This window comes from Accipiter gentilis, chromosome 2 (assembly GCF_929443795.1).
Source record: "Accipiter gentilis chromosome 2, bAccGen1.1, whole genome shotgun sequence".
Taxonomy (NCBI): domain Eukaryota; kingdom Metazoa; phylum Chordata; class Aves; order Accipitriformes; family Accipitridae; genus Astur; species Astur gentilis.
The window spans coordinates 54,855,298-54,876,028 of record NC_064881.1 but is presented as its reverse complement, the minus strand read 5'-3'; the positions used below and the strand labels follow the sequence as shown (position 1 = coordinate 54,876,028).

General features: G+C 57.0%; 1 protein-coding gene across 1 annotated transcript; it reads right to left on the bottom strand.

The window, feature by feature from the left end:
- Positions 1-2,302: 2,302 nt before the first annotated feature.
- Positions 2,303-20,472, bottom strand: EPPK1 (epiplakin 1). The gene is made up of 4 exons (XM_049828939.1): positions 19,600-20,472; positions 14,086-18,606; positions 5,143-13,704; positions 2,303-2,509 (listed from the first exon to the last, which is right to left on the bottom strand). Exons 1-4 carry the CDS (start codon positions 20,470-20,472, stop codon positions 2,303-2,305), a joined length of 14,163 nt encoding a protein of 4,720 aa, XP_049684896.1.
- Between the last annotated feature and the right edge of the window lie 259 nt (positions 20,473-20,731).

Sequence of the window (20,731 nt, the reverse complement as noted above, 5' to 3'; positions counted from 1 at the left end):
GACCCTCTGTCCAGCTGGCACCCCTCACCCATGGGTCCTCATGGTCTGGCACAGCTTGAAGCTTGCTGGTGAGGACCCCCACCACCACCACACCAGGGCTGGGGAAGATGCTCACCACCCCTCCACCAGCCAGTACCAGGCACACAGGCTGTGTGACCCATGGTCCCGCTCCAGCCACCAGTGCGGGGACACCCACTCACACCAGTCCCCCTCAGTAGCTGGTTTTCGGGACACAATATGTGGGACCCTCCCCAGATCCAGAGAGCTGAGGCCCCTCCAGCTGCTGATGCTGAAACCCTCAGGGTTACATCCATACCAGCTGCAAAGTCCTGGTGTACCTGCAGTTTCTTGATAGCCCATCAATTAGTGCCACTGACCAGGTTTGTTTCTGGTTATTGTCTTCGTTAAGACTAATTGGTCAGGCTTTATGTCTCCACGTTTGCCTCCTTTCATTTCCTTATCATCTCAGCAGAAAAAATAAGCATCCTCTTGCTTCACACATCCTGACCGATTGGTGCGACTGGCCAGGTTTGTTCCCATCACTGCCTCCTGTATCATTTATTGATCAGGTTTATCCCTGTATGTTCTTGTTGGTGGCTCCTTTGACCAGATACCCTCAAAGAAGCAGCTGCTCTCCCTCTGCACCACCTTACACCACCGAAGCCCCTCTGACCACCAAAGCTGGGCCACTGCTGAGATCCTGGTTGCAGCCCCACCAGGGAGCCCAGTCTCCTCTTGGGGTATTATGTGGTGCCTTTGGATGGACACAGATTGTGTGTGTTATCCTGGCATGGGCATGTTCCCTGCCTAATCCTAACATTTGATTTATTCTGACTGCTGCCGAGCATGCATCCAATAATGTGTTACAATTCTTGCTGCTGACCAGCAACAGCTCAGAGCTGGGTATGTGGACACTAGGATTGCTTCTCCCCTTGTGTGCCTTTTTACCTACCTTGAATGTAATCTGCTATTTTTACTCCAGTCGCTCTATGTTGCTTGGTCTTCCTGCAGTTTTTGCAGCTGGCACTTTTCTTTACTAAGCTGAATAATTTAATACCATCTGCTCCCTCACTGTTCACAACGTTTCCCAGACCGCGTCTGCACGTGTTAAACAGCCCAGCTCTCAGCATGGGTCCCTCTGGGCCCTGCTGGTGACTCCCTCTCTGAGAAGAAGGCTCACTTTTTCTTGTCTTTTCTTTCCTTTGAGCCTTTGCAGCTTTTGCCTCCATGACATTCCAGCAGCAACTGCCACAGTTTAACTGTCTGCTGTGTGCAGAAATCTTTCCTGCTGTTTCCCCACAACCTAGTTCTTAGGGAAAATAGCAAATATTAGTTCCCTGCTTGCCTTGCCCACGTCATTTATGATTTTATGTCCCCGCTCAGGATCTGCTCTTCCTCCTGACTGCAGAAGGCACTATCTACCTAGCTCAGTCTCTGCACAGAGCCAATGCCCTTTAAGTCTGTCTGCTTGCCTTCCTCCTGCCCTGCTCCCTGGAGCTGGGATTTCAGTCCAGGGTTCTCTGTTGGTGTATTTGTGACTTGACTCACCTCTAAGCTCGGTGATTACAGCCCCACGCTGCCACCAACACACCCTCCTCTGCCGCTCCTATGCATTTTTATACTTTGGCATCACAGTGTCCTGGCGAGCCTCCTCCCAAGAAGCCCATGGCATGCCAGTGTTTCATTGAAGATAAGGCATTCTGGTTCCTCAGCCCTATATATTACATTTATCTTGGTTCTCTACTTTTTTCTGTATTGTGTTTAAACAAGATTCTGCTTCTTTAAACTGTGCTTCCCTTTTCCTTTTCTTCATGATGGTTTTCACCACATTTGAACGGTGCAAGTTTGGCCTCTCCTTTGCTTGGAGATGCAAAACTTCTATGACAACACCTTTTCAGCTTCTCAGCCCCATTTTATGAGTTCATGTCTCTGCTTTACTATCTGACCTCCACATGGTACCTGGATCGTTTCAGGGAATGCTGTCATAGAGGGCGTGGCTTTCACCTTCCTGCCTGAAGCCTACATTTTAATGCCTGAACATCTTTCCTCCATCTTTTTCTGTGTGGGGCCCAGGGTCACCGTCTCTTCCCCAGCACTTATTATGCGCCTTTCCAGAAACCTCTGCCCTTCAGGTGAGTCACAATGAGACTCCGGATCACAAGCCCCAAATTTTGTTTTGTCTCAGCTCACTCTCTGGGTCCCTCATCAGGGAGGACCGTCACTACCACAACGCTCCTGTTAGGCATCATTGCCTGCTCTGGGACAGGAATTTCCCACAGAGATACTGCTAGCTCCTGGCTGTTCAAGTGTGTGGCTGTCCAACACGATTCCTGAGGTGAACTGTGATGCTCCATATGGCCATGGAGGTCCCTGATCCCCCGCCCGGGGATGAACTGACCGTCTTTAACCAGGCTGCTTCTGCACCTGCGCTGTAGCCTCCACCCCAGGGCCAGGCTAACATGCTGCCCAGGAAGGCTGCTCCAGCCACAGGACGATTCTTCAGTGCCATCTGCCAGTAACATGCCAAGGAGATCCATGAGCTGCTCCCTGCGCAGTCCTTGGGAGGTCCGGAGCAGCACAGTGGGGACAGCAGCCAAGCTTCGTGAGACCCTACCCTGTCTTCCTTTCCTTAGTACATGCTTTTCATCCTGTGCAGTCCTCCTTCCGTTCCTGATCTCCGTGTGAGACTGGCTTTTTCTGTATCCAGTGCCACGAGGTGATAACAGCCAAGCTTTGTGGACCTGACCCTTGGCAGATGATACTCTGGCCCAGGGCTGGGAAACTAAGAACTTCAGAATACTATAAGGTTTCCTCTTGGTTCCTTTTCTCTTGTATATCCTAGTGGATGTATAAAAAATAAGCCACTAGCTTTCAGCTAGGTTTAGTTAAATGGCTTTTGGCTAGGTGTGCAAGACCAAAGATTCCTATCAAGAAATGGCCTTATAGCAGCTAGGTTTAGTACAAACATGGGACAGCTGTCAGAAAGAGCTTATCACCAGAAAAGAGACCCTGGAAAGGGGAAGGGCTAAACCACAGCTGGAGGGCTGCAGGCATCCATCCTGCTCCACAGGAATTGCTGGGTCTCCATGGCTTTGCTAGCAAGGCACAAGCTAATGGACAAGAAGGCTGGGAAATGGGATACTTGGAGATCAGGTGAAAAGTGTGGTGGAGGTTGAAAGCTGTGGAACTAGAAGCTGAATAAGAGAAGACAGTTTGAGGGCAAGGGGTATGGGCAGGAATGTAAGAAGAGCTGTGATGCAACAGGGCAGGAGCCCATTCAGCCAGGTGCTTTCTCTCGTGCAGCAGCCGGCAGCGAGCCCTCTTACGCTGTAGCAGCACACAGGGCTCCGAGATCTTGAGATGGCACAAGGCTAGAGTGTGTGAAAGACATGGCTTGGACATTCACCCTGCATTTGGCTAAAGCATTTTCTAATCCATTTCGAGGAAAGAGCAGAAGTCTGCAAGATGAATACGAAGCCTCTTCTTTGACACGGGAGCCTGAATCATCAAGGCCCTCTGGAGATGGCATTACAGTGTCTGCAGGCTGGTGTGGGAAGAAGCTGAACTAACCCGAGTACAGAGGCAGTGAGTCCTGAGAGCTGTAAAACTTCCCCATTATGCTCTGGCACTTTGAGTAAACTGTGGCATTTCTGGTGCTTCCCCATGTTCATAATGCAGATGGTGGTAGGACAGTCGCAGTTATACCAGCCCAGAACAGAGGGCCATGTCTCCACTATGCTGTGGCCAGCTCTGTGGAGTCTATCAGAGTCTACACTAAGTATGTAATAGCAGTGCTAGTCCATACTGACACCTCCCTGACCTATCTTCCATCTTCTAGCAACCTGCAACTGAGGGACCTCCTGAGACAGAGCGTGACTTTGCATTTAACAGCCCTCAGTGGACTTCCCTCCTATTAATTTGTTCCACCACTTTTTGGGCTCATGCAAATCTCCAGGCTACACAGCAGGTTATGGTAAGGAATTCCATGACTAATCCATGCTTGTTTACAGTTATCAGCTGTACAAGCTGTGGCAAAAAATCCATTTTCCAGGACACTACTGGGTTAATTAAGGCAAATAGCCTAAGGTAATGTGTTTAAGGAGAGTAAGTTTCCTCCTATTAAACAGTAGTAAAATTATTCTACTCTACGGCAGCGTGGTTCTGGGGCTACCTACTCTGCAGGAGCGTGGCACGGGAGCTGCATCAGCTCAGGACACAGGATGGCAAAAGGAGCTGAGAAATGCACAGAGGCCCCAGCTAGAGGGAATGGATGCTCCGCTGCTGGCTCCCCTGACCGTACATAGATAGACTAGAAATATGGCATGACAATGTACACTACAGGCTCTCAACTCCTGCGTGGATCCCACAGCACAGCTCTCTATAGAGGCTCCATGGAGAGTTGGGGAATTGGAGGGAGGGAAAGCAAGCACGTGAGTGAATTGAGTGTACCTATCAGTGAGAGACCAGACCACTCTAAGCTGGGAGTGTATGTAGTCCAGACACCCCCAGAAAAGCTAGACAGGCTGAGGCATTAAGAGCAAATGCGGGTAATATACCCCAATGCAGTAAGCACCTAACACCAGCCTGACATAGTGCCTACCTGGAAATCTGGTCTCCATGTAAAATTCAGATTTGAAAACCTGCAACACTAATAATGGCCGGCAAATCTGCTAGGAAAAAATGTTCTTTATGTGTAAGAAAACCAACTAGAAGGAGAATAAAAATACCACTCTCACTACAACTCATATGCCATAAAAGACATACTTCAATTCAAATGCGCGGAGGAAAATGAGGACAACATATTTCACCAAAAGGAACGGAGATAATCCAGGCTGACTCCAGCATTCGTGAAAGACTACAAAAGACAAAGGCTTAATATGCTATAGCACAGTGCTCAGGGAAGACATTTAAAAGCGATACCTGATGTGCGTAAGTTATTGAAAGGGAAAGAGAGAAATAGGGAAATTTTCAGCATGAAATTAGAATTTTAAAAAAAGGATTTAAAAAAATAGAAAGAAAAATGACAGCAGCAAACAAAATATTCAACGATGCAATAATGAAAAAAAAAAACTGTTGCAAAAGGTTTTACAATTATTTTCTAAAAATATTAAGGAAATAAAGACCAGTGTCCGGGTCAGGTACGCAGCGGCGGAGGAGCTGCATGTAGGTGAGGTTCTCGTGGGTGTTGGGGTCGAAGAAGCCCTTGGTGTCGTCGCTGGGGTCGGAGAGGATCTGGTTCATCTCCTGGTCGAAGTAGCCGCGCCGGTAGGCCACCTCCACGGGGAGGCGGTGGCTGTGCACGGGGTCGATGATGCCGCCGGTGGCGATCTGGGCCTCCAGCAGGCGGATGCCGTGCTCCTTGACGATCAGCTCCTTCTTCATGGCCTGGAAGAGAGAGATCTGGTCGCCGGTGTAGGGGTCGGTGTAGCCCGTCACGGCCCTCTCGGCCGACAGGAGCTTCTCGTGCAGCTCGCTGCCCACCAGCCCGGACGAGACGGCCTCGTCCACGGAGAGCTTCTTGTTGCTGAGCGGGTCAACGACGAAGCCGGTGGCAGCCTGCGCCTCCAGCAGCACCAGAGCCGTGCCCTGCCTCAGGATGCCCTTCCACATGGCCTGGTAGATGGTCATCTTCTCCATCTTGGCGGGGTCGGCCTTGGAGGGCACCAGCACGCCGGCGATGCAGCCCGTGCCGTCCAGGTAGCGCTTGACGGAGGCCATTTCCATCACCTCCTCCACCGTCTTGGAGCCCTGGACGAGGTCGGCCAGCGTGTCCTTGTCGATGATGCCCGAGTCCACCAGGTCCGAGGCGGTCACCTGCCTCCTGAACCCCGTGAATTTCATGCTGCTGCTCCGCTCCACCACCTCCTCGATGAGGAGGGTGAGGCGCCTCGCCAGCTCGTCCAGCACCAGGCTGCCGGCCCGGACCTGCGCCAGCAGCTCCTGCCTCTTTGCCTCGGAGACGTACGTGGAGAAGAGGAGCTCCCACAGGGAGACCTTCCTGCCGTGGAAGCCACCCGCCGAGACCTCGACGGTGCGGGACTTCAGGGACCGCTCCAGCTCCAGCTCCCGCTCCCGCTCCCGCTCCCGCTTCCGCTCCAACTCCCGCTCCCGCTCCTGCTGGGAGCCCGCGGCCTCGCCATTCTCGGCCAGCGGCGGGGCCTCCCGCTGCATCGGCTTGCGGGCCAAGGCAGCGCCGTGGCCCTGGCCCTCAGCCCCGGTGATGATGGCGGTGAGGAGGGTGATCATCTCCGAGATGGTGACCGTCCCCGCCTTGTACCTCCGGAGGAGGTCCTGGCGCCGGTGGTCGGGGACGTAGCGGGAGAAGAGGAGCTCCCAGACGGTGACGCTCTGGCCCTGGAAGAGCCCCATGCTGAGGGTGGTGCGGGCAGCCTGCAGGGCTTGCCGGGCGTCCTCGGTCAGCTGGTAGAGCACGGAGCCCTTGTCCATCAGCTGGAGCATGAGCAGCCCCGTGTCCGGGTCGGGTACGCAGCGGCGGAGGAGCTGCATGTAGGTGAGGTTCTCGTGGGTGTTGGGGTCGAAGAAGCCCTTGGTGTCGTCGCTGGGGTCGGAGAGGATCTGGTTCATCTCCTGGTCGAAGTAGCCGCGCCGGTAGGCCACCTCCACGGGGAGGCGGTGGCTGTGCACGGGGTCGATGATGCCGCCGGTGGCGATCTGGGCCTCCAGCAGGCGGATGCCGTGCTCCTTGACGATCAGCTCCTTCTTCATGGCCTGGAAGAGAGAGATCTGGTCGCCGGTGTAGGGGTCGGTGTAGCCCGTCACGGCCCTCTCGGCCGACAGGAGCTTCTCGTGCAGCTCGCTGCCCACCAGCCCGGACGAGACGGCCTCGTCCACGGAGAGCTTCTTGTTGCTGAGCGGGTCAACGACGAAGCCGGTGGCAGCCTGCGCCTCCAGCAGCACCAGAGCCGTGCCCTGCCTCAGGATGCCCTTCCACATGGCCTGGTAGATGGTCATCTTCTCCATCTTGGCGGGGTCGGCCTTGGAGGGCACCAGCACGCCGGCGATGCAGCCCGTGCCGTCCAGGTAGCGCTTGACGGAGGCCATTTCCATCACCTCCTCCACCGTCTTGGAGCCCTGGACGAGGTCGGCCAGCGTGTCCTTGTCGATGATGCCCGAGTCCACCAGGTCCGAGGCGGTCACCTGCCTCCTGAACCCCGTGAATTTCATGCTGCTGCTCCGCTCCACCACCTCCTCGATGAGGAGGGTGAGGCGCCTCGCCAGCTCGTCCAGCACCAGGCTGCCGGCCCGGACCTGCGCCAGCAGCTCCTGCCTCTTTGCCTCGGAGACGTACGTGGAGAAGAGGAGCTCCCACAGGGAGACCTTCCTGCCGTGGAAGCCACCCGCCGAGACCTCGACGGTGCGGGACTTCAGGGACCGCTCCAGCTCCAGCTCCCGCTCCCGCTCCCGCTCCCGCTTCCGCTCCAACTCCCGCTCCCGCTCCTGCTGGGAGCCCGCGGCCTCGCCATTCTCGGCCAGCGGCGGGGCCTCCCGCTGCATCGGCTTGCGGGCCAAGGCAGCGCCGTGGCCCTGGCCCTCAGCCCCGGTGATGATGGCGGTGAGGAGGGTGATCATCTCCGAGATGGTGACCGTCCCCGCCTTGTACCTCCGGAGGAGGTCCTGGCGCCGGTGGTCGGGGACGTAGCGGGAGAAGAGGAGCTCCCAGACGGTGACGCTCTGGCCCTGGAAGAGCCCCACGCTGAGGGTGGTGCGGGCAGCCTGCAGGGCTTGCCGGGCGTCCTCGGTCAGCTGGTAGAGCACGGAGCCCTTGTCCATCAGCTGGAGCATGAGCAGCCCCGTGTCCGGGTCGGGTACGCAGCGGCGGAGGAGCTGCATGTAGGTGAGGTTCTCGTGGGTGTTGGGGTCGAAGAAGCCCTTGGTGTCGTCGCTGGGGTCGGAGAGGATCTGGTTCATCTCCTGGTCGAAGTAGCCGCGCCGGTAGGCCACCTCCACGGGGAGGCGGTGGCTGTGCACGGGGTCGATGATGCCGCCGGTGGCGATCTGGGCCTCCAGCAGGCGGATGCCGTGCTCCTTGACGATCAGCTCCTTCTTCATGGCCTGGAAGAGAGAGATCTGGTCGCCGGTGTAGGGGTCGGTGTAGCCCGTCACGGCCCTCTCGGCCGACAGGAGCTTCTCGTGCAGCTCGCTGCCCACCAGCCCGGACGAGACGGCCTCGTCCACGGAGAGCTTCTTGTTGCTGAGCGGGTCAACGACGAAGCCGGTGGCAGCCTGCGCCTCCAGCAGCACCAGAGCCGTGCCCTGCCTCAGGATGCCCTTCCACATGGCCTGGTAGATGGTCATCTTCTCCATCTTGGCGGGGTCGGCCTTGGAGGGCACCAGCACGCCGGCGATGCAGCCCGTGCCGTCCAGGTAGCGCTTGACGGAGGCCATTTCCATCACCTCCTCCACCGTCTTGGAGCCCTGGACGAGGTCGGCCAGCGTGTCCTTGTCGATGATGCCCGAGTCCACCAGGTCCGAGGCGGTCACCTGCCTCCTGAACCCCGTGAATTTCATGCTGCTGCTCCGCTCCACCACCTCCTCGATGAGGAGGGTGAGGCGCCTCGCCAGCTCGTCCAGCACCAGGCTGCCGGCCCGGACCTGCGCCAGCAGCTCCTGCCTCTTTGCCTCGGAGACGTACGTGGAGAAGAGGAGCTCCCACAGGGAGACCTTCCTGCCGTGGAAGCCACCCGCCGAGACCTCGACGGTGCGGGACTTCAGGGACCGCTCCAGCTCCAGCTCCCGCTCCCGCTCCCGCTCCCGCTTCCGCTCCAACTCCCGCTCCCGCTCCTGCTGGGAGCCCGCGGCCTCGCCATTCTCGGCCAGCGGCGGGGCCTCCCGCTGCATCGGCTTGCGGGCCAAGGCAGCGCCGTGGCCCTGGCCCTCAGCCCCGGTGATGATGGCGGTGAGGAGGGTGATCATCTCCGAGATGGTGACCGTCCCCGCCTTGTACCTCCGGAGGAGGTCCTGGCGCCGGTGGTCGGGGACGTAGCGGGAGAAGAGGAGCTCCCAGACGGTGACGCTCTGGCCCTGGAAGAGCCCCACGCTGAGGGTGGTGCGGGCAGCCTGCAGGGCTTGCCGGGCGTCCTCGGTCAGCTGGTAGAGCACGGAGCCCTTGTCCATCAGCTGGAGCATGAGCAGCCCCGTGTCCGGGTCGGGTACGCAGCGGCGGAGGAGCTGCATGTAGGTGAGGGTCTCGTGGGTGTTGGGGTCGAAGAAGCCCTTGGTGTCGTCGCTGGGGTCGGAGAGGATCTGGTTCATCTCCTGGTCGAAGTAGCCGCGCCGGTAGGCCACCTCCACGGGGAGGCGGTGGCTGTGCACGGGGTCGATGATGCCGCCGGTGGCGATCTGGGCCTCCAGCAGGCGGATGCCGTGCTCCTTGACGATCAGCTCCTTCTTCATGGCCTGGAAGAGAGAGATCTGGTCGCCGGTGTAGGGGTCGGTGTAGCCCGTCACGGCCCTCTCGGCCGACAGGAGCTTCTCGTGCAGCTCGCTGCCCACCAGCCCGGACGAGACGGCCTCGTCCACGGAGAGCTTCTTGTTGCTGAGCGGGTCAACGACGAAGCCGGTGGCAGCCTGCGCCTCCAGCAGCACCAGAGCCGTGCCCTGCCTCAGGATGCCCTTCCACATGGCCTGGTAGATGGTCATCTTCTCCATCTTGGCGGGGTCGGCCTTGGAGGGCACCAGCACGCCGGCGATGCAGCCCGTGCCGTCCAGGTAGCGCTTGACGGAGGCCATTTCCGTCACCTCCTCCACCGTCTTGGAGCCCTGGACGAGGTCGGCCAGCGTGTCCTTGTCGATGATGCCCGAGTCCACCAGGTCCGAGGCGGTCACCTGCCTCCTGAACCCCGTGAATTTCATGCTGCTGCTCCGCTCCACCACCTCCTCGATGAGGAGGGTGAGGCGCCTCGCCAGCTCGTCCAGCACCAGGCTGCCGGCCCGGACCTGCGCCAGCAGCTCCTGCCTCTTTGCCTCGGAGACGTACGTGGAGAAGAGGAGCTCCCACAGGGAGACCTTCCTGCCGTGGAAGCCACCCGCCGAGACCTCGACGGTGCGGGACTTCAGGGACCGCTCCAGCTCCAGCTCCCGCTCCCGCTTCCGCTCCAACTCCCGCTCCCGCTCCTGCTGGGAGCCCGCGGCCTCGCCATTCTCGGCCAGCGGCGGGGCCTCCCGCTGCATCGGCTTGCGGGCCAAGGCAGCGCCGTGGCCCTGGCCCTCAGCCCCGGTGATGATGGCGGTGAGGAGGGTGATCATCTCCGAGATGGTGACCGTCCCCGCCTTGTACCTCCGGAGGAGGTCCTGGCGCCGGTGGTCGGGGACGTAGCGGGAGAAGAGGAGCTCCCAGACGGTGACGCTCTGGCCCTGGAAGAGCCCCACGCTGAGGGTGGTGCGGGCAGCCTGCAGGGCTTGCCGGGCGTCCTCGGTCAGCTGGTAGAGCACGGAGCCCTTGTCCATCAGCTGGAGCATGAGCAGCCCCGTGTCCGGGTCGGGTACGCAGCGGCGGAGGAGCTGCATGTAGGTGAGGTTCTCGTGGGTGTTGGGGTCGAAGAAGCCCTTGGTGTCGTCGCTGGGGTCGGAGAGGATCTGGTTCATCTCCTGGTCGAAGTAGCCGCGCCGGTAGGCCACCTCCACGGGGAGGCGGTGGCTGTGCACGGGGTCGATGATGCCGCCGGTGGCGATCTGGGCCTCCAGCAGGCGGATGCCGTGCTCCTTGACGATCAGCTCCTTCTTCATGGCCTGGAAGAGAGAGATCTGGTCGCCGGTGTAGGGGTCGGTGTAGCCCGTCACGGCCCTCTCGGCCGACAGGAGCTTCTCGTGCAGCTCGCTGCCCACCAGCCCGGACGAGACGGCCTCGTCCACGGAGAGCTTCTTGTTGCTGAGCGGGTCAACGACGAAGCCGGTGGCAGCCTGCGCCTCCAGCAGCACCAGAGCCGTGCCCTGCCTCAGGATGCCCTTCCACATGGCCTGGTAGATGGTCATCTTCTCCATCTTGGCGGGGTCGGCCTTGGAGGGCACCAGCACGCCGGCGATGCAGCCCGTGCCGTCCAGGTAGCGCTTGACGGAGGCCATTTCCGTCACCTCCTCCACCGTCTTGGAGCCCTGGACGAGGTCGGCCAGCGTGTCCTTGTCGATGATGCCCGAGTCCACCAGGTCCGAGGCGGTCACCTGCCTCCTGAACCCCGTGAATTTCATGCTGCTGCTCCGCTCCACCACCTCCTCGATGAGGAGGGTGAGGCGCCTCGCCAGCTCGTCCAGCACCAGGCTGCCGGCCCGGACCTGCGCCAGCAGCTCCTGCCTCTTTGCCTCGGAGACGTACGTGGAGAAGAGGAGCTCCCACAGGGAGACCTTCCTGCCGTGGAAGCCACCCGCCGAGACCTCGACGGTGCGGGACTTCAGGGACCGCTCCAGCTCCAGCTCCCGCTCCCGCTCCCGCTCCCGCTTCCGCTCCAACTCCCGCTCCCGCTCCTGCTGGGAGCCCGCGGCCTCGCCATTCTCGGCCAGCGGCGGGGCCTCCCGCTGCATCGGCTTGCGGGCCAAGGCAGCGCCGTGGCCCTGGCCCTCAGCCCCGGTGATGATGGCGGTGAGGAGGGTGATCATCTCCGAGATGGTGACCGTCCCCGCCTTGTACCTCCGGAGGAGGTCCTGGCGCCGGTGGTCGGGGACGTAGCGGGAGAAGAGGAGCTCCCAGACGGTGACGCTCTGGCCCTGGAAGAGCCCCACGCTGAGGGTGGTGCGGGCAGCCTGCAGGGCTTGCCGGGCGTCCTCGGTCAGCTGGTAGAGCACGGAGCCCTTGTCCATCAGCTGGAGCATGAGCAGCCCCGTGTCCGGGTCGGGTACGCAGCGGCGGAGGAGCTGCATGTAGGTGAGGTTCTCGTGGGTGTTGGGGTCGAAGAAGCCCTTGGTGTCGTCGCTGGGGTCGGAGAGGATCTGGTTCATCTCCTGGTCGAAGTAGCCGCGCCGGTAGGCCACCTCCACGGGGAGGCGGTGGCTGTGCACGGGGTCGATGATGCCGCCGGTGGCGATCTGGGCCTCCAGCAGGCGGATGCCGTGCTCCTTGACGATCAGCTCCTTCTTCATGGCCTGGAAGAGAGAGATCTGGTCGCCGGTGTAGGGGTCGGTGTAGCCCGTCACGGCCCTCTCGGCCGACAGGAGCTTCTCGTGCAGCTCGCTGCCCACCAGCCCGGACGAGACGGCCTCGTCCACGGAGAGCTTCTTGTTGCTGAGCGGGTCAACGACGAAGCCGGTGGCAGCCTGCGCCTCCAGCAGCACCAGAGCCGTGCCCTGCCTCAGGATGCCCTTCCACATGGCCTGGTAGATGGTCATCTTCTCCATCTTGGCGGGGTCGGCCTTGGAGGGCACCAGCACGCCGGCGATGCAGCCCGTGCCGTCCAGGTAGCGCTTGACGGAGGCCATTTCCATCACCTCCTCCACCGTCTTGGAGCCCTGGACGAGGTCGGCCAGCGTGTCCTTGTCGATGATGCCCGAGTCCACCAGGTCCGAGGCGGTCACCTGCCTCCTGAACCCCGTGAATTTCATGCTGCTGCTCCGCTCCACCACCTCCTCGATGAGGAGGGTGAGGCGCCTCGCCAGCTCGTCCAGCACCAGGCTGCCGGCCCGGACCTGCGCCAGCAGCTCCTGCCTCTTTGCCTCGGAGACGTACGTGGAGAAGAGGAGCTCCCACAGGGAGACCTTCCTGCCGTGGAAGCCACCCGCCGAGACCTCGACGGTGCGGGACTTCAGGGACCGCTCCAGCTCCAGCTCCCGCTCCCGCTCCCGCTCCCGCTTCCGCTCCAACTCCCGCTCCCGCTCCTGCTGGGAGCCCGCGGCCTCGCCATTCTCGGCCAGCGGCGGGGCCTCCCGCTGCATCGGCTTGCGGGCCAAGGCAGCGCCGTGGCCCTGGCCCTCAGCCCCGGTGATGATGGCGGTGAGGAGGGTGATCATCTCCGAGATGGTGACCGTCCCCGCCTTGTACCTCCGGAGGAGGTCCTGGCGCCGGTGGTCGGGGACGTAGCGGGAGAAGAGGAGCTCCCAGACGGTGACGCTCTGGCCCTGGAAGAGCCCCACGCTGAGGGTGGTGCGGGCAGCCTGCAGGGCTTGCCGGGCGTCCTCGGTCAGCTGGTAGAGCACGGAGCCCTTGTCCATCAGCTGGAGCATGAGCAGCCCCGTGTCCGGGTCGGGTACGCAGCGGCGGAGGAGCTGCATGTAGGTGAGGTTCTCGTGGGTGTTGGGGTCGAAGAAGCCCTTGGTGTCGTCGCTGGGGTCGGAGAGGATCTGGTTCATCTCCTGGTCGAAGTAGCCGCGCCGGTAGGCCACCTCCACGGGGAGGCGGTGGCTGTGCACGGGGTCGATGATGCCGCCGGTGGCGATCTGGGCCTCCAGCAGGCGGATGCCGTGCTCCTTGACGATCAGCTCCTTCTTCATGGCCTGGAAGAGAGACATCTTTTGTCCTGTGTAGGGGTCCGTGTAGCCCGTCACGGCTCTCTCTGCACAAAGAAGTTTTTTTTGGAGCTCGCTGCCCACCAGCCCGGACGAGACGGCCTCGTCCACGGAGAGCTTCTTGTTGCTGAGCGGGTCAATGATGAAGCCGGTGGCAGCCTGCGCCTCCAGCAGCACCAGAGCCGTGCCCTGCCTCAGGATGCCCTTCCACATGGCCTGGTAGATGGTCATCTTCTCCATCTTGGCGGGGTCAGCCTTGGAGGGCACCAGCACGCCGGCAATACTTCCAGTTCCTTCCAGGTATCTTCTCACACTATCCATTTGTGCTATTCCTTGTGCCGTCTCTTTTCCTTCATGGAGTTTTTCCATTGTTTCTTCTGTAATTATTTGTGCACTTACAAGTTCTGATGCTGTTATTTGTTGTCTAATTCCTTGGAACCAGACATCACTTCTGTCCTCTTCTTTTTCTTTAATGATATTTAGTATTGTATCGATGATTCCTTGTAGAATATGATTGGATTTTTCTTTATATTTTTTCACCAGTTCTTTTCTTTTCTCTTCTGTGATGTACTCAGTACAGAGAAGTTCCCACAGTGATAATACTTGTCCTTTGTATTTTCCAACAGGCACTTGTACCTTTGTAGATAATAGGGCATTTTTTGTTTGCTCATCTATGTAGAAATAGTCATCTTCTTTTTCCATGACCTGCAGCAGGTACAATCCAGTATCTCTGTCTTTGTAACATCTCTGCAGGAGCTGACTGTAACTGATTTTCTCATGGGTATTTGGATCTATAAAACCTTTGCTACCATGATCTGGATCAGAAAGCAGAAGAAACATATCATCATCCAAGTAGCCGCGCCGGTAGGCCACCTCCACAGGGAGGCGGTGGCTGTGCATGGGGTCAATGACACCGCCAGTGGCGAGCTGGGCTTCGAGCAGGCGGGTGCCATGCTCCTTGACTGTTATCTTTTGCTTTATGGCCTGGAAGAGGGATATTTTATTTCCTGTATGAGGATCTGTGTATCCTGTCACAGCTTTCTCTGCCAACAGGAGATTCTTGTGCAAGTTACTCCCCACTAGCCCGGACGTGATGGCTTCATCCACAGAGAGCTTCTTATTTTTTAGTGGGTCAATGAGAAAACCAGTGGCAGCCTGTGCCTCCAGCAGTCCCAGTGCACATTGCTCTGTGAGGAGGCCCTTCTTCAGGGCCTGGTAGATGCTCATCTTCTCTTTCTTTGATGGGAGCAGAACCCCAGCAATGCATCCAGTGCCATCCAAGTACCTTTTGATGGTGTCCCTCTTTGTGAGGCTGGCAAGCGTGAGACTTCCATCCTGCAGCTGATCTAGAGTTTTCTTGTCAATTATCTCAGAGTTAAACAATTCTGATATTGACACATCCCCCCGGAGTCCTCTAACCTTGAGGGCTTCTGCTCTTTGCTCTGTATCCTCAATTATTTTGAAGATGACGGCTATAAGGTCTTCCAGTGTTAGGGTTTTGCATTTGTACTGCATCACTAGTTCTTTCCTTTTCTGCTCGGAGATGTAATGAGAGCAGAGAATTTCCCAGATGGAAACTGTTTGGTCCTTAAACTTTCCAATTTTCACTTTAAGGGGCTTTGAGCACAAAACCTTTTTTGTAAATTCATCAATGTAGAAGTACTTTCCTCCTTCCTGTACAACTTGCAACATGTACAACCCAGTCTCTGAATCTTGAACACATCTCTCCAGTAGCTGCATGTAGGTGAGGTTCTCGTGGGTGTTGGGGTCGAAGAAGCCCTTGGTGTCATCACTGGGGTCGGAGAGGATCTGGTTCATCTCCTGGTTGAAGTAGCCACGCCGGTAGGCCACCTCCACGGGGATACGGTGGCTGTGTACAGGGTCAATGATGCCACCAGTGGCGATCTGGGCCTCGAGCAGGCGGATGCCGTGGCTCTTCACAATCAGCCCTTGGTTCATAGCTTCAAACAGGGACATTGGGGCTTTTGTGTAGGGCTCGGTGTAGCCTGTTACGGCTCTTTCTGCACAGAGTAGCTTTTCAAAAATCTCCCCTCCAATTAGACCTGCAGTTAATGCTTCCTCCACTGAAAACTTCTTGTTTTTCTCTGGGTCAATGATGTAGCCAGTGGCAGCCTGCGCCTCCAGCAGCACCAGTGCTGTCCCTGGCCTCAGGATGCCCTTCCTCATGGCCTGGTAGATGCTCATCTTCTCATTGCTTGGCTGTATAAGGACCCCTGCTATGAAATTGCTGCCCTCCAGGTACCTGCGGACAGAGTCCATTTCAGTGACTTCTTTGACTGTTTTCTTCCCTTGGTTGAGCTCATCAAGGGTTTTTTTGTCTATCAGTTGAGACTGGAAGAGGTCACTGGCAGATACTCTTTTCCTTAGTCCCTTGAATGCAAACTTCTTGCCTTGTGTCTCAGTCTCTTTGATGATTGTGGTAACAATTGTTATGATTTCATGTAGCACTTCAGTATTCTCATCTTTGTACTTTTGCACTAGCTCTCTTCTCTTACTGTCTGAGAGGTATTCAGAGTTGAGTAGGTCCCAGACTGACACTGTCTGTCCTTTGAACCGCCCTATGTTGACACAAACAGTCACAGATTTCAACACCTCCATGGTTTGTTCATCCACACAGAATATCGCATTTTCTGACAGAGGAAGGAGCCAGAGACCTGACTCAGCCTCATGAATGCACCTGTCCTTCAGCTGCTGGTAGGTCATGTTCTCTTTTGTGTTTGGGTCAAAAAAGATTTTGGTGCTGTCATTCAGCTGAGAGAGGGTTTGGATCAGGTCCTCATCACAGAAGCCATATCTGCATGCAGCCTGGAGTGGAAGGTGATGGTGGTGAACGGGATCAATGACCCCTCCTGTGGCCAGCTGGGCCTCTAGCAAGGGAAGAGCATCTCCCAGGGGAATCAGCTCTTTCCTGAGTGCTTGACATAGTGAGATGGAGCTCCCTGTGTAGGGGTCTGTGTAGCCAGTCACTGCCCTCTCAGCTAGAAGGAGTTTCTCGGTGAGCTCTTCGCCAACAACAGCTGCTTTCACAGCATCCCTCACACTGAGTCTCTGGTTTGTTGCTGGGTCAGTTAGGTATCCTGTGGCTGCTTGAGCTTCTAGCAGCCTCACAGCAGCCCCAGGGAGGAGGAGGTTGTTTTTCATGGCATCATAAAAGCTCATCTTCTTTTTGGATGCTTCTATGAATACCCCGGCGATGCTGCCTGTGCCCTGCAAGTACCTCTTCACACTCTCCATCGCAGCCACTTCCTTGGGAGTTCTTATGCCCTCAGCCAGTTCTTCAAATGTCTTCTCAGTAATGATGCCAGCATCCAGCAGCCAGACTGCAGGGACACTGCCCCGCAAGCCTTCCAAGGTGATCTCAGTGTGGGCTTTCATTTCCATCTCCCCAACTAGTCTGAGCACAAGAGCAACCAGCTGCTGCAGCGACATTTCCTCAGACCGGAACCTCTCCATGAAGTCACTCCTCTGCTCCTCAGTGAAATACCCAGAGTGTATTAGCTCCCAGAGGGACACCCCTTTTTCCTTCACCGCAGTTTCCTTGAAAACCTGCTGGATTTGTTCATCGGTGTAGGCAGGAGCCGCTGTCTGTTGCAGAGGCAGCAAGTGGAAGCCAGAGATCTCGTCCTTCTGGCAGCGCTTGATTAACTCAGCATAGGTCACGGTCTCTTTGCTGTCTGGGATGCAGAAGGCTCTGTTGTTGTCATTTGGCTTAGAAAGGGCCTTGCTTGTATCCTCATCCAGGCATCCTCGCTTCTGGGCAGATTCTATGGGGATATAGTGGCCACATGTTGGATCAATAATGCCTCCTGTAGCCATCTGCACCTCCATCAGCTGCATGGCCTGTTTGTCTGCAATCAGGCCCTTCTTCATTGCTTGGAAGAGGGGTATCTTCTTGCCTGTGAAAGGATCTTTATAGCCTGTTACAGCCCCTTCTGCATGCTGCAGTTTCTCATGGACTTCTGGCCCAATGACTCCCTCCTTGATGGCATCATCCACACAGAGTTTCTGGTTGTTCACTGGGTCAATGATGAAGCCTGTGGCAGCCTGGGCCTCAAGCAGTGGGAGGGCTACTCCTGGTACCATGATGTTTTGCTTCATGGCCTCGTAAATGCTTATCCTCTGGTTTGATGGCTGGAGTACAATCCCCCCAATGCTGCCAGAGCCATAGAGGTACTTTCTGACAGAGTCCATGTGCAAGACTTCCTCTGGTGTGACGGATCCCTCCAACACCTTCTCAAACAGGGCCTTGTCAATGACACCTGTTTCCATCAGGTGGTAAGCGCTGACACTGCCTCTCATGGCTGGGAACTTGATGGGGGCCCATTTTTTCATTTCCTCCTCTAACATGATTCGTATTTGCTCCAGGGTGAGCTTCCTCAGCTGGTAGTGGTTGAATATCTCTCGACGCCTTCCCTCGCTGAAGTACTCGGAGTTCAGCAGGTCCCACACGGAGACCTTCTCCCCCCGTAACCGCCCAAACCTGACTGGCAGCCAGGAGCTCCTGAACACCCGTCTGGTGGTATCATCAATGAACTGGCGCTTCCTGCTGTTCAGAGGAAGGAGGCAGAGCCCGGTGGATGGCTCTGTAATGCACTTCTCCTTAAGCTGCAGGTAGGTGAGGTTCTCATGTGTGTTGGGGTCAAAGAAGCCCTTGGTGTCGTCGCTGGGATCAGAAAGGATTAAGTTCATCTTCTTGTCGAAGTAGCCGCGCTTATAGGCCACCTCCACGGGGATGCGGTGGCTGTTGACGGGGTCGATGATGCCACCAGTGGCAATCTGGGCCTCCAGCAGGCGGATAGCGTGCTCCTTCACAATGAACTCTTTATTCATGGCCTGGAAGAGGGAGATCTTGTTCCCTGAGTAAGGATCTCTGTAGCCGGTGACCGATTTCTCTGCAGTCAGTAGCTTGTCGTAAACATCTGGGCCAATGACGTTCGCTCTTAAAGCCTCATCCACAGAATACCTTTTGTTGGCAGCTGGGTCAATGATAAATCCAGTGGCAGCCTGTGCCTCCAGGAGGATCAGTGATGTTCCTGGCCTTAGAAGTCCTTTCCGCTTTGCCTGGTAGATGCTGATCTTCTCCTGGGAGTCGGGAAGCAGCAGCCCACCAATGCTACCTGTCCCTTGTAGGTACTTCTTGACAGTGTCCATGCTGACAACTTCTTTCGCTGATGTTGCTCCCTCCTTCAGTTTCTTAAACAAATCTTTGCTGATAATTTCAGAGCTCAGGAGTTGGTCAGCTGTCACCTGGTCCCTCAGTCCTTTGAAGGTGACATTAGCAGTGGAAGCCACTTCCTCAATGGCGGCGCTGACTGCCTTACCCCATTCTTGTATAGAGAGCGTTCCTGCAAGGTACTTCTGAGTGAGAGCAGCTCTTTGCTCACTCTGGATGTAGTCTGAGAAGAGGAGTTTCCAGAGAGACACTGACTTTCCCTTGAATTTACTTAAAGCAATGGGTACTTGTGTGTTTTCCAGAGCTGTTTGGGTCCTATGGTCAAAGAAGAGGGGTATTCCCTCAGATCCTTCTCTGCTGTCTCCACCAAGTGGCAGCAGAAGGAGCCCTGTGTTGGGATCTGTGACACAGCGCCTGAGCAGGTCTGCATAGGTCAGCTTCTCCTTGGAGCTGGGGTCGAAGAATCCTTTCATGTCATCAGTAGGACTGGAGAGGAGCTGTCTTGTGGCCTCGTCCAGGTACCCCCACTTGCAAGCTGTCTCTGTGGGGACACGGAGGTGCCTGCCTGGAGCAATTATACCCCCTGTGGCCATCTGAGCCTCCAGAAGGCAAATGCCATGATCCCTGGGGATAAATCCCTTCCTGATGGCTTGGAATAGAGAGAGCATTTCTCCAGTGGAGGGGTCCCTGTACCCTGTGATGGTCCTCTCAGCTGAAGACAATTTCTCATGAAGCTCTGGGCCAATGAGACCGACCCTGACAGCCTCATCAGCTGAGTAGGTTTTGTTCTTTACGGGGTCTGTCAGGCTGCCGGTGGAGGCCTGGACTTGCAGGAGCATCAGAGCAGCACCAGGCAGGAGGAGATGCTCTCTCAGGGCCTGGTAAAGGCTTTTCCGCTCACTGGAAGGCAGGACAACACCAGCCACGCTCCTTGTCCCATGGAGGAACTGCTGAACGGAGTCATTCTCTGCTACCTCCTGGGCAGAAACTCTTCCCTCCTCAAGACCTCTGAACATGTCAGGGCTGATGATGCCAGAGTCCAGCAGATCCCTGCTGGTCACCCTCCCTCCCAGCCCTGGGAACGTGATTTGCAGGGGTAAGAGGAGGAAGCCTGAGGCCGGATCAACAACACACCTCCTTATAAGCTCCATATAAGTGGCCCTCTCCATAGTACTGGGGTTGAGGAACCCTTTGCTGTCCTCATTGCTGGGGTCAGAAAGGAACTGGCTCATCTCTTCATCTAAATATCCCCTCTCACAGGCAACATCTGCTGGGATCCGGCAGCCAGTGGCTGGGTCAATGATGCCTCCAGTTGCAATCTGGGCCTCTAGCAGCCGGGTACCTTGCTCCCTCCCAATCAGGTCCTTCTGGATCGCCTGGTAGAGGGAGATTTTCTCTTCCGTGTAGGGGTCCACGAAGCCAGTAGCAGCTTTCTCTGCAGAGAGTAGCCTCTCCTTCAGCTCCAGCCCCACCAGCCCCAGCTCCACGGCTTCTGCTACAGAGACATGCCTGTTCTTCACTGGGTCAGTGATGAAGCCCATGGCTGCCTGGGCCTCTAGAAGACAGAATGCTGAATCCAAACTCAGGAGGTGCTCTCTGGTGGCATCATAAAAGCTCATTATCTTCTTTGAAGCCTCTACATACACTCCAGCAATGCTGCCAGCTGCCTGCGAGGGCTCACTAGAAGCATCCATCACCACCACATCCCTGTCAGCTGCCTTTTTCTGTTTGCAAGGCAGTATGTCCTGGCTCAAGTGGTTTGCTCCTGGTACGTCTTCCTGGTGAGAGTTGGGGGCAGCATGGCCATTCACTGCTGGCTTGCTCTCCATCTTCCCACTGCACGCCTTTCACAGCTGTCAAGACTCTTTGAAGAGAGGGGAGAGAATGGGAAAGCTCAGTGAGAAACCAACTTTTCTATGGGTTGCATGCTAAATAATACTGGGAAAAGAAAAAGAAATACTTCACAGGCAGGAGGAAGTAACAGCTGAAGGCTGAGCATATTCAGGGCACTGTGCTTGTTCCTGAACATGACATGCTGAGCCAGACCTGCCAGAGACAAGCACCCGCTGCTTCCTGAGCTAGACTTGC